At 37.3% G+C, this 12,663-nt stretch overlaps 1 protein-coding gene across 2 annotated transcripts in view; it reads left to right on the forward strand.

Annotated features, from left to right (window-relative positions):
* Positions 1 to 1,449: 1,449 nt before the first annotated feature.
* Positions 1,450 to 12,663, forward strand: part of MBNL3 (muscleblind-like splicing regulator 3) — a 68,321-nt gene continuing 57,107 nt past the window's right edge. For both annotated transcript variants that reach the window (XM_006862812.1, XM_006862813.1), the window contains exon 1: positions 1,450 to 1,703. In XM_006862812.1, coding sequence (XP_006862874.1) covers positions 1,527 to 1,703 — 177 coding nt within the window. In that variant the 5' untranslated portion in view covers positions 1,450 to 1,526. The remainder of the gene's footprint in view (positions 1,704 to 12,663) is intronic.

Genomic DNA, 12,663 nt, shown 5'->3' on the forward strand with positions numbered 1-12,663 from the left:
TATGAGTCAGAACCGATTCAACGGCATTTAACACCACCACCAACAATTGCCATCAAATCGGTTCTGACTCATGGTGACCCCATGTGTGCAGAGTTGAGTTCCATTGGGTTTTCAAAGTTCTGACCATTTGAAAGCAGATCACCAGGGCTTTCTTCTAAGGCACTTCATAAAGCCAGTTTAAAGACAAGTCTCTGGTAGGCTTTAAAAACTGGCAACATACAAGGGAATCATTAACACATTAGGGGCTGTCACATTAGGCTATGGTATTTTCTGTGCAGTGGACCCCAGAATGAATTTCTGCCACAAACAAGCATGAAACTATCTTGTTTTTTCTTAATTGACTTTCCCAGTCTTTTACTGCAGCAATAAATCTTAAGTGGTCCCTTCATTTTATTATGCTCAATTCTACGTTGAGAAATTCCCTTTTTATTGACTGTAGGTGACTGTACTATGTTGCACTATCAGTATCAAGATGCTTCCTGTTTTTAATACGACCTAGGTACTTCTTTTCCATAGTTAGAGCTTGAAACAGAAGCAGTATACTATTTTAGCTAATTTTCCAAATTTTGTTTTCTTGTAGGTTTCTGAAAAGTGCCTTTTCTGGAAACTGCTGCTTGGATTCTGCTTTAGAGCTGCTTTTCAATCAACCCTTCTCCCTGCCATATCCCCAATCAACCAGCCAACCAACCAACCAACCAACAAACCAACTTACTGTGCTTGTAAGTTCACTGTCAGTAGCTTGTCCAGGCTTTTTTCATTGATTCTCAATTTTTAAAATCACGTTTCCTTTCCCTGATTTTTGGCAGCACGACTTTTTTTTTTGTTTTTAGTTATTGGCAAGCAGTTGCAACATTCTGACCAATATTAATCTTTAAAGCCAAGAAACAGGGAGAAAACTATTCTCCCCATGATCTGAGACCATTCTACAAATGAAAGGGCAACCAGCAGCATATGCTTTTTGCAGAAATAATTGAAACCAGAGACTGGAGTGCTCAGAATTCTTTTGAAAGCCTGCCAGTTATTTGAAGTAACTTCGGCAGAGGAACCAACTACAGCGCTAAATATCTTAACCTTTACCAATGCCTTTTTAGGAGCTGGTCTCTTATTTGATTTTTAATTATTCTCATACAATTTTCATTTCATTACTGGCTTTTTTGTTTGACTAGATTGGATTTAAGGAGCTCTGATAGCGTAGTGGTTACAAATCGGGCTGCTAATCTCACGGTCAGCAGTTCGAAACTACCAGTTGTTCCATGGGAGAAAGATGAGGCTTTCTGCTTCCGTAAAGATTTATAGCCTCGGAAACCTTGTACAGGGTCGCTAAGAGTCGGAACCGACTCCATGGCGCATAACAACAACAAGATTGGATTTGACTTAAATGGACCCCTAAGTGCTAACAAATAGAAAGTTTACCAAAGCAACCTGTTCTCTCTTCACCTTTAGCTTGAGTTCATTTTTTCACTTTTTAGCAATCATCAGTGATACTATCCTGAAGAGTGTGCACTTGATTTTAACTTGATTCCAATATGGCGACTGTCAATGTTACCCTGGTTCGTGATACCAAGTGGCTGACTCTAGAAGTCTGTAGAGAATTTCAGAGAGGAACTTGCTCTCGAGGTGATGCTGATTGCAAGTTTGCTCATCCACCAAGAGTTTGCCATGTGGAAAATGGTCGTGTAATGGCCTGTTTTGATTCTCTGAAGGTGAGTCCCGTCTGAATGTACATAACGTTGAATTTTAAGTTTGTTGATTTCTATCTATTTTGATACATGATGTGCTTTGAAATGAGTAGAATTTTTGGTGCCACGGAACAGGTGAGTACTGTTTATTTTCTTTCTTGGTGTTGAAAATAAGATATAGCTTTTGTGTTTGTAAAACTAAACTCACCCCCACCAAAGTCAACTTATCAGTAGACACAGAAAGAATGAAAATTCAAGAATTTATGTAGGAGTGAGGTACTTCAGCTTTACCTTGATTTCTTTTTACTTATTTATTTTTGGTATGCATTTTAGAATTTGAATACAGCAATCGTAAATCCCATAAAATGTAGAGAAGATCTTTAGCTTATTATCCAATCTATCAAAATACACTTGGGACGGGCCAGAATGTTTTCATAAAATGGAGCCAGGCTGAGATAGTATAAATAGCAAATTACACTATCCAGGAAAAAATTTATGGCGTTTTCAAGTTTTTTAGTTAAAGCATATTTTGAACCTTTAACTTTAACATATCACTGCAAATCTAGGCTCACATAATATTCTTCCTGGACCACTGATTGACCAATTTCAGATCTGTGAGAATATTTTGCAAAAAAAAGCCCTGAGTATTACATGCCACAGTATAATAGTGTATGAAGGCAGAAGAGATATTATGAGGAGTAGAACATATATGATTCCAGAACAAGTAAATACACTGAATTTCATGTTTTATTCATAATTATCCATAAATTAAGGATAAATATGTACACAAAAAAATGGTAATGGATTCCTGGTTTAATTAATAAGATTTGCTACGATGCATTAGAGATTCCCGCCCCCCCGAAATAGGTCAAAATGAAATAAGCTTAACAAGAACCCTTTCAGTTTCTTGATAATTGTTTTATTCCCTTCATGATCTTTCCTCATTAACATGTTTAGTTATGCCTGCATTGGCTAATAGAGGCATATTCCTTCATGTGATCATCTTTTCAGAAAACGTTTTATGGACTTATATTCTACTGGAAATGTAGGATAAGCACTTCAAAGTTCAAGCCCACCAGCTGCTCTTTGGAAACTCTACAGGGTGGTTATGAGTCAGACCCAACTCGATGGCATGTACTGACTTTAACTGAAGTAACTACTTGCAGTTATTTCTAGGTTACTAGTTTATTTTTCAGATCGTTCCAACTCCAGAATGGTAACAGCATGAAAGTAAAGGTAATTGCTACCTTTGTGAAACCATTTTGGTATCAATTAAGTTTCATCCATCGTTATTTTATATATTATTTAAAACTTCTGTCACAGGACTGGGCCATAACTTGAAGTATAGACGAACACTGGACTAGCTGAGAACAGCAAAGGAGGTATCTTTGGAGGTATCTTTCATCCAGTCCGTACAGAGCAGAGCATCAGACACTGTACAAGACACTTTACATGGGTTGTTTTAGGAGATCTGTGGTATGGTCCCAGTCCCACTTCTCTATCTGACCTTGTCTTACTTAATCTCATAAAACCTTGAATTACTTTAATTCTAACAGATGAGTAATAACTTCTTTACATAACTACTGCAATTATTGTTGTTGTTGTGGGCCATCGTGTTGGTTCTGAATAGCGACTCCATATAGGGCTTCCAAGGAAGGGGCTGATGGGCTTGAATGAACTGCTGACTTTGTGGTTAGCACTCTAGTGCTTATCCTTTGTAATAATGATACATGATTTTTTCATTTGTATCATCTCATTTAAGTCCCCATAATAATCAACTCAAGTGAGATGACACAAATGAAAAACCATGCTATCACTACAAAGATGAATTTGATGAAAGGTTGTCTTCTTCCCTATTAAGTCAGATGTTTGCTTTTAGAGTTCTTCAAAACGGTCTGTGTAAAACTATGAATGCATGTCAAACTCAGTTACCAAGTTCTTGAAGTAAAGTATCTTTGCATTTATGGATTTCCCTTGACTATAGCATTTCTTGCAGGGTTTGTAAACTATCTTTCAAGACATCTCAGAACACAAAAAGAGATCTTCCTAATCATTGGTATACTTCGAGTCATTTCTTCCATTTAAAGACAAAAGAGTGCCACATTTGGAAGAAAAATAGCATGGCAGATGATTGTTAAGAAATTGCATACTGCATTACCACTTTAAAGCTTTAAAAAGGTTTGATTCAGAGACTACATAGATAATGGTTAATGATTATTAATAAGATAGTAATATAAATAAGGTGTCTACTCACTGCATCCAACGTTTTAAAAATATTTCCCCATTGTGTTAATATCTTTATGATCCGTCACACAGGATAAAGATGATTTCCATAATCCTTACATTCACAAGTTTTAATGAAAATATAAAAGTCTTCAGACAATTAGTTTGTTATTTAGATGGCACGATCATTGGAGTTCCACGATGGCAGATACACTTCAGTGCTTCAGTTGTATAGACTCAAGGGGAGTAGCAAGCACTGCACTAACCACTGAGGTATATTATTGTGTGTTGTAGACATGATATTAGTACAGTCTACATACATACCATGCACTTAGCAATAACCAGGTCGATAACACACAATAATATACCTCAATGGTTACTGCCGCATTTGCTACTCCCCTTGAATCTATACAACTGAAAGACTGAAATTTAGCTGAGGACTGTGTTTCTTCTTTTAAGAGTGGTTCAATAACTGAAGCAATCATTTGATGAAATTGAGGCCTTTGCTTTTGTTTATTTTGTAAGGATTCCATTAGCAGTAGGTACTCCACCAGATGCTGGTTCTTTGTCTTCATAATAGACAGAATAGATACAATGTGCTATACAAAAGAAAACAACCAATGTCCTATACTCGTTTCATAATGAGAGGATGTTATGAAACCAAGAAGGGCAGGCTGGATGACTGTGCATTGTGTTGAAGTGCTGTACCCATCATTCCATGAAAGTTGCGGGTTCAGTAATGAAGGCTGCATCATCTTCAGATAGATATCTGGTAATTCATAGACAGTGTAGCCTGTAGATCAATTCCTGACTACACAGAAAAGTCTAATGTTATATTCATATGCAGATGTTAGTTACCTAATTGTCTTGTCTGCCTGGCACAATTTATGTTTCCAAATTCTCTTCCAAGTACATATAGCTTAACTCAATTTTATGACACTTTCTTGATATTACAGTTGGTTATTGCTCTAGGTTGGTATTTTTAGTGAATGACTGTCCTCCCTTGGATTTAAAAAATGATCATAATTTTAAAAACTAAATCAATCTTTGTGATGATATTCATAGCCAAGATGATTTTCATGTTATTATTCTACTTCAACAATGTCATGATGTCTCGAACACTCCTTTTCTAGACATGAAGGAAGCAGCGTGATACCAACCACCTCTTATCCAGGTGGGATAGAAATGCTATCATTATTTCATTGTCATAGATCAATGCCCATCACATCTGCCCATCCACCTCATCACTTTGGATCGTTTTATGTCATGAAAATCGTGGAAAGAGATGGAGGCAGAGATGATGACATGGAGAGACGGAGCATCTGAGGTCTGAGGATCCTAGACTCATGGAGGGAGAGGAGATGTGTGCTGGTGCCTGAGGGGTAGGGTGTGCCCTTTGGCTGTTTGAATGCTTTGGCTGTTTGAATGCTTGTATATTCCTGAGTGTTTTGGTGCACATCCAAAAAAAAAAAAAAACCCAACCCAGAACAAATATAAACAAATACTATTGAATAATGAAACATGCAGGGGATGTAATCATTGCAATGAAACGAACTGATGTTCCCCCATGTAAACTATCACTCGATTCACAATAAAAACTAAAAAAAAAAAAAAAAAGAATATCCTGGCAAATGCCTTGGCAGCAAATATAATCAGTGAGAGGACAGTCATGCCAACCCACATATGTTCCTGAATATTTAGGAAATGAGTAAGGGACCCTGCATATTGCATCATGTCTTTGTACATTACATATGATCAGAGGCAAAATAATATGTTAGTAAGTGAAACCTGTTGTGTAGGCATATGAATATGAATCCATTCCTAGAAGTCAAATGGCCAGTTGCCAGTATGTTCTGTAGTAGTAGCAGTAATTACAACAGCTTTGACGAGTTTAATGTTGGGCTATTTTTTTGACTGAGTTTTTACCGCATCCCTGCTTGCTAAGGGAGAATTTACCAGGAGCAGAAGACTCCTAGCAACATAATCCCAAGGGTCACTAGATTATGCAAGATTTAGCACCATGTATGACCTCCATAAGAGAGGTGTGCCTGCATTATAAAGACACATAAGCAGCACCTGTCATTCTAAGACTCAAGGAAAATAGTGTTGAATTTTAAACTTATCTGCTATGATAACCATTGCCTTCGAGTCAATTCTGACCCTGTAGGACAGAGTAGACCTACCCCGTAGGATTTCCACGGTTGTCAATCCTTAGGTAAGCTGACTGGCCTCATCTTTCTCCCATGGAGTGGCTGGTTGATTTGAACTGCCGAACTTGCTATTAACAGTGCAGTGCTTATTCTACAGCGCCACACCAGGATTCTATGACGTATTAAAAAGGCTGTATCTTTTAACTAGGTAGTAATACTTTGAATATTTGAAAAACTACTTGTGATAGAAAAATGGAATTGTAACCAATACCCAAATAAATATAAGTTGACTAGCTCAGCCTCATTAAAAAAATATTTTTTAAATATCTAGATATACTTTTTATTTTGAAGTGGGTGAAGGTTTACAGAGCATATCAGTTTTCTACTCAACAATTCATATACGTTTTGTTTCATTTCATTGATTACAATCCATCAGCCTTACTTTTTAAGTTTTTATTTTGAAAAAATTAAAACTCACAGAAAAGTTGTGAAAATGGTGCAGGGAGTTCCTATATCCTCGCACCTAGTTTTCTCACATTTTAACTTATATTCCATGACACTACAATCAAGAAATTTGGTTGTAGAAGGAAGACCATTGGACTCAAAACTGTCACCATTTTACAAATGTGGAAACTCAAGAGGTTCATTGAGGGAGAGTCACTTGCAGTTATCTGAAGAGCCTAATGACTTCAGTCCAGAGTTCTCCAATTGTTTCTCACTCTCTCTTTTTTTTGCCAGTAGAGAAAACATCAATCTGGCTATTGTTTTGCTAAAACCAAAGACAGGAGCTCTTATCATGGTCAAGTTACCCACATGACATTGAGAGACACTGAATGCGAAGTTTTGTGGTTCTTCATTTTTTGTACTTCTCTAGAAATTTTATTTAGGTAATGACTTTAATGTTAATATTTAGTTCACTAACAATCATTTGTACCATTTGTTATTTTTATTTTTTTAGAAGACAGCAGAAGAGAGACAGTGTCTTATCTTGTTTTGTTTGTGTTTTAGGCTATGTTATCTAACTTTCTGATACTATGGGATACTGTTGTTAGGCTATTAGGCATCACTGAGTTGATTTTTCACTCTTAGCAATCCCATGGACAGAGTAGAACTGTTCCACAGGGTTTTGAAGGCTGTAATCTTTACAGGAGTTCTGGTATGTTTCTATAGAATTAGCACCGGATGGGTTTGGATTGCTAACCTTTCAGTTACCAGCCAATCACTGTACCATTGAACCACCAGGGCTTCTTTAAGGGATCTGTTGTTGATCTGTTGTTGTTGTTGTTGTTGTTGTTGTTGTTGTTGTTGTTGAGTGTAGTCGAATAGGTTCTGACTCATAGCAACTCTGTATAGGGTTTCCTAGGAGCAGCTGGTGGGTTTGAACCACTGACCTTGCAGTTCAAATTGACTTTGTGGTCCAGTGCTAATTCTACAGGATCACAGTTTTGTGTAATCACTGAGAGTCAGAACACTGAGCAATCTTTGTTCTCTTATCCATCTTTCTCCCCAAACCCCTGCATTGTTGAGAACTGGGAGTTAGAACTCTGAATGTGGATCACATATGTCTTCAGGACTTACAACTTTCTCAGGCCTCACTGGATTGGACTATCATTTGTACAGTGCTCTGGGCAGCTTGGGAGGTACCTGCCACAAATCAGCTGAAAATATTGGAGTATCAATTCAGGCTCATGATGATATATATATATATTTTTTTTTTTTCAGAATTACTTGAAATCTAATACCATTATTCAAAATATTATTGTATGAGAATATAGATGTGAGATCATTTCTTTCTCTACATCACAGTCCAAGTTGCAGTTGGCCACCTGGTAGCAAGGGCTTTTGATGTAGCCAGGAATGTGTCTTTAGCCGTAATTTGATGGTACTATTAAGATTGACCCTTTCCCACAGGAGCCCAGTTTTGCGTGAGAGATTTGAAAATCTGAGATGGAGAACTGTATACTCTTGTTTCAAAGAATTGCTTACATATTATAAAAATACATACCTGGTCCTACATGGTCATTAAATAATTCTTCTCATATGCCACAGCTGTATGTAGTCCTTATATGTATGGTCTTTTTTCTATTTCACAGTTTTATGGAATGTGGATAGAAAATGTTTCTGTGCATCTGTAAATAGCAATTATTTCTTCTAGGAACACGACTTGATTCATACAACATCATTTACTTACTGGCCTTTTTGCCCTTACAGATTTACTTTCTGTTTGCATTGTCTCCAAGGTTGTCATGTTTTCCACTATCTCATCACAGCCTGTTGCTGACTGTTGACCTATAGGGTTGTACATTACAGAGGAAACTTAGCTGTCTATTCTTTGCTGTCTATTCTTTTCCACTATATAATCAGTCTTCAGTGTCTTTAATTTGTGTTTTGTTATCATAGCTGTTCTCTGATCCAGATTTGCAATCCTGATTGGCTTTTCAATGTTTTTATTTCTGTGCCTTCAATTTTCACCCCATGGTGAAGTTTTACTCCTAGATGTAATTAGATATGTAACTCATGCTTTTCTCCATCTTTCTTTTATTTTTTTTTTAACGTTTTTATTGTGAATTGAGTGATAGTTTACATGGGAGAACATCCATTTCCATATTTCATTTCATTGCAATGATTTCAGTCCCCTCCATGCATCATCATTCAGTAGCAATTGCTTCCCTTCCCTCTCTTCTTTTCGGATGTACACCGAAGCACTTAGGAATATATAACCATCCAAATAACTAAACGGTACACCCTGAAAGCCTATCCCTTGGCTGTCAGCACACAGCCCCTCTCACTCCCTGAGTCCAGAGACCCCAGGTGTTCCATCTCTCCACGTCATCGTGTCTGCCTTCATCTCTGGAGTTGCCACTTCTCTGAATGGGGTCCTGCACTCCACTCTTCTCCTTTGATAGCATATTCTAAAGTCAGTAAATGATTCCATTTGTTTTGCAGTCGTTTATTTTCTAAATGGTACCCACTCGTTGGCCTCCTGAGGATTCCTGGTGTGGTGCTGTAGGATAAACACTGGACTGCTACCTACAAATTCACCAGTTGCTCCTTGGAAACCCAAAAGAGGGTTGCAATGAATCAGAGTTGGCTCAACAGCACATAACAACATTTTTTTTTTTTTATGTCTATGATGCATTTGTATAGTGTTGTTTAGTGTCATGTTGAATCTGTTATTTAATTAAATAAATGTGACTATTGTGCTCTCTCATGAGGAATCTGACTCAGGGTAAGCAGGCACCAGGACTCCGGGGCTGGCCAGGGGTAAGCAGGCCCCAGGGATCCCGGGCTGGCCAAGGGTAAGCCCCCGTAGAACACAGTGTTTCTTGGCTGAAATTTTTAAAGGATCAGACTTACTACATGTTTCTCCTATGGGGTAACTGGTAAGTTTTAACCACTAACCTTTCATTTAGCATCTAAGCACTTAACCATTGTTCTACCAGGGCTCCCTGTCAGTCAGATATGACTATAGGATCCATATGTCAAAAATGTTTTTATAGTTATAACTTATTCATAGACATTTTTATATATTCTTTAAACTGGTTTCTTTTTTATTTTATTTTGGTAAAATATATGTAACACAAAACTTGCCATTTTAACCACGTTTAAGTGTTGAGCAACTATCACCGATCTCTAATTCCAAAACATTTCCACCACACCAAACATAAACAGAGTAACCTTTAAGCAAGTAACTCCCCAGACCACCTCGCTCCAGCCTAAGATAACCACAGATCTACTTTTGTCTTGATGCATTTGCCCATTAATGTCTGACTTATTTCAGTTACATGTTTTCAAGGTTTATCCATGTTGTAGCATGTATCATAACTTCATTTATTTTATGGCTGAATAATATTCCACTGTGTGTATCCACATTTTGTTATCCATTCATCTGTTGATGGACACTTGGAGATCTGATATGGTGCTGTATGTAGGATAAACTCTGGGTAGGATAAACTCACAGGGTAAGTGGTTCCAACCCAAAAACCTGTACAAGGAAATCCTGAACAAGGTTGCCATGAGTTGGAGCTGACTCAACAGCACTTAACTATCCTAACAACGATAGAGACTAGAACTACCCTAAGACTATCACCCTCAGATACCCTTTTTTGTTTTTTTGTTTTTTAAGTTTTTATTGTGAATTGAGTGAGTTTACAGGGCAGATAATCAGTTTTATATTCAACAAATCATATACCTTGTTTCATTAAATGATTATAATCTCCTCCATGAACCATCAGATAACAGTATTTCTCTCTATTCATTTTGCTCTTTTTGTTTCGTTTTGCTAAAAAAAAAAACAACACTCAGGAATATTAATAATTTACACCACCAAAAGGCAACTTCTGCAAGTCGGCCTCATGGCCGCCAGCTCTTAGTCCCTCTCTTCCCATGAATCTAGAGTCCTCAGCTGCTCCCTCTCTCCATGTGCTCATCTCTGCCTTCATCTCTGGTGTCACTGCTTCTCTGGATAAGGTCTGGCATTCCGCTTATGCTCTTCTCCCTTGATGGTCCTAGGGCCCTTTATTTCTGGACTGTAAAATTAGCTACTCCCTGCTTTTGTTATAAAACGTCTACCTTTACAACTGTGACAGTCGCAATTGATCATGATAACAATTACTCACTAATGAATCATAAGAATCTTATCCTTATCTCTTTGCACCAGACCCACTAAGATACCCTTTTAACTTTAAACTGATACCACATCTGAAACTTACCTTTCAGCCAAATCATAGATTTGCTTATAAAGTAAACAATATCTCTCATGAAGCTTATGCTCCCTTAAACAATCTTTATGAATCCAAATAGTCAATATTTACCCAAATGCAAAAACGAGAAGGCAGAGAGGGGCAGGGAAGCTAGATCAATGGAAACAGAGCCAACAGAAAGTAAATAATGAGAATACTGACAAATTGCAAAAATTGTAACGAATGTCACAGAACAATTTGTACAAAACTTGTTAAATATAAGCTTTCACCTAAAACACACTAAAATATCCAAAAAATAAAGAGTACCCATAATATAATATTATTAAATATCAAGATTTTCCTGAATTAATACATACAGAACATGTCAGCAATGATTTCCTAGGTTAACTATATAATAGTAAAGTTCTGATGTCTGTCTTTAACATGCAGAAATGAGAAACTATTTCTTTGTGCCTTCAAATTCTTCATCCAGCTTTTACATCCCTGTAAGTAGCTCTGGTAACCAAGTGGCGACACTTGACAGCACAACTGTTACTTAGTTCCAAATAATTTTGTTGTGAGGTGCTATGGAGTCAATTCCAACCCATATCAATCCTATGTACAACGGAATGCAACATCATGTGGTCTTGCTACACTTGAGCCCATTGCTGCTACCACTGTGCTAGTCCATCTCATTGGGGTCTCCCTGTTTTTCGCTGACCCTCCATTTTACCAAACATGATGTCCTTTTCCAGGAACTGGTCCCACCTGATAGTATGTCCGAAGTATGAACAATGAAGTTTGCCCATCTTGGCATCTAAGGATCATTCTGGTTGTGTTTCAAGTATAGATTTGTTTGTTCTTCTGGAAATTCATGATACCTTTAATATTCTTCTCCAACATCATAACTCAAATGTATCCGTTCTTCTACTGTCTTCCCTATACATTGTCCAACTTTCACATGTATATGAGGATATTGAAAATACCATGGCTTGAGTCGGTTGCATCTTAGTCTTCAAACTGACATCTTTGCTCTTGAACCCTTTAATAGAGGTCCTGTGCAGGAGATTTGCTTAATGTAATATGTTGCTTGATTTCTTGACTGCTGCTTCCATGAGTCCTGATAGTGGATCCAAGCAAAATGAAGTCTTTGACAACTTCAATCTTTGTTCCATTTATCATGAGGTTATTTATTGGTACAGGTGTGAGGATTTTTGTTTTCTTTACATTGAAGTGCTACCCATACCGACAACTGTCGTTTCTAATCTTCGTTAGTATTTTAAATCCTCTTCATTTTCAGCAAGCAGAGTTATATCATCTTCCTATCGCAGGCCGTTAATGAGTCTTTCTTCAATCCTATTGCCACATTCTTCTTCGTATAGTCCAGTTTCTTGAACTATTTGCTCATCATATGGATTATATGAGTATGGTGAAAGAATACAACCATGGTACACATCTTTCTTGATTTTAAACCATTCAGTGTCCCCTCGTTTTATTTGAATGACTACCTCTTGGTATATGTACAGGTTTGTCATGAACACAATTAAGTGTTCATGAATACCCATTCTTCACAATGTTATCTGTAGCTTGTCATGATCCACACAGCCAAAAGCCTTTGTATAATCAATAAAGCACTTTCGGTTATTTTCTGCTTTTAGCTAAGATTCATCTGACAGCTGAGTGATATTTCTCATTCCAAGTCCTCATCTGAATCTGGCTTGAACCTCTGGCAGTTCCCTGTCAAATCAGTGTTGCAGCTGTTTTTAAATGATCTTTTGCAAATTTTATTTGTATGTAATAATAATAATAATAAGGAGCTCTGGTTGTGTAGTGGTTACGAATCAGGCGGCGAACCACAAGGTCAGCAGTTCAAAACTACTAGCTGTTCCGTGGGAGAAAGATGAGGCATTGTGCTCCCGTAAAGATTTA

Source organism: Chrysochloris asiatica, unplaced genomic scaffold (assembly GCF_000296735.1).
Source record: "Chrysochloris asiatica unplaced genomic scaffold, ChrAsi1.0 scaffold00051, whole genome shotgun sequence".
In the NCBI taxonomy this organism is placed as follows: Eukaryota; Metazoa; Chordata; class Mammalia; order Afrosoricida; family Chrysochloridae; genus Chrysochloris; species Chrysochloris asiatica.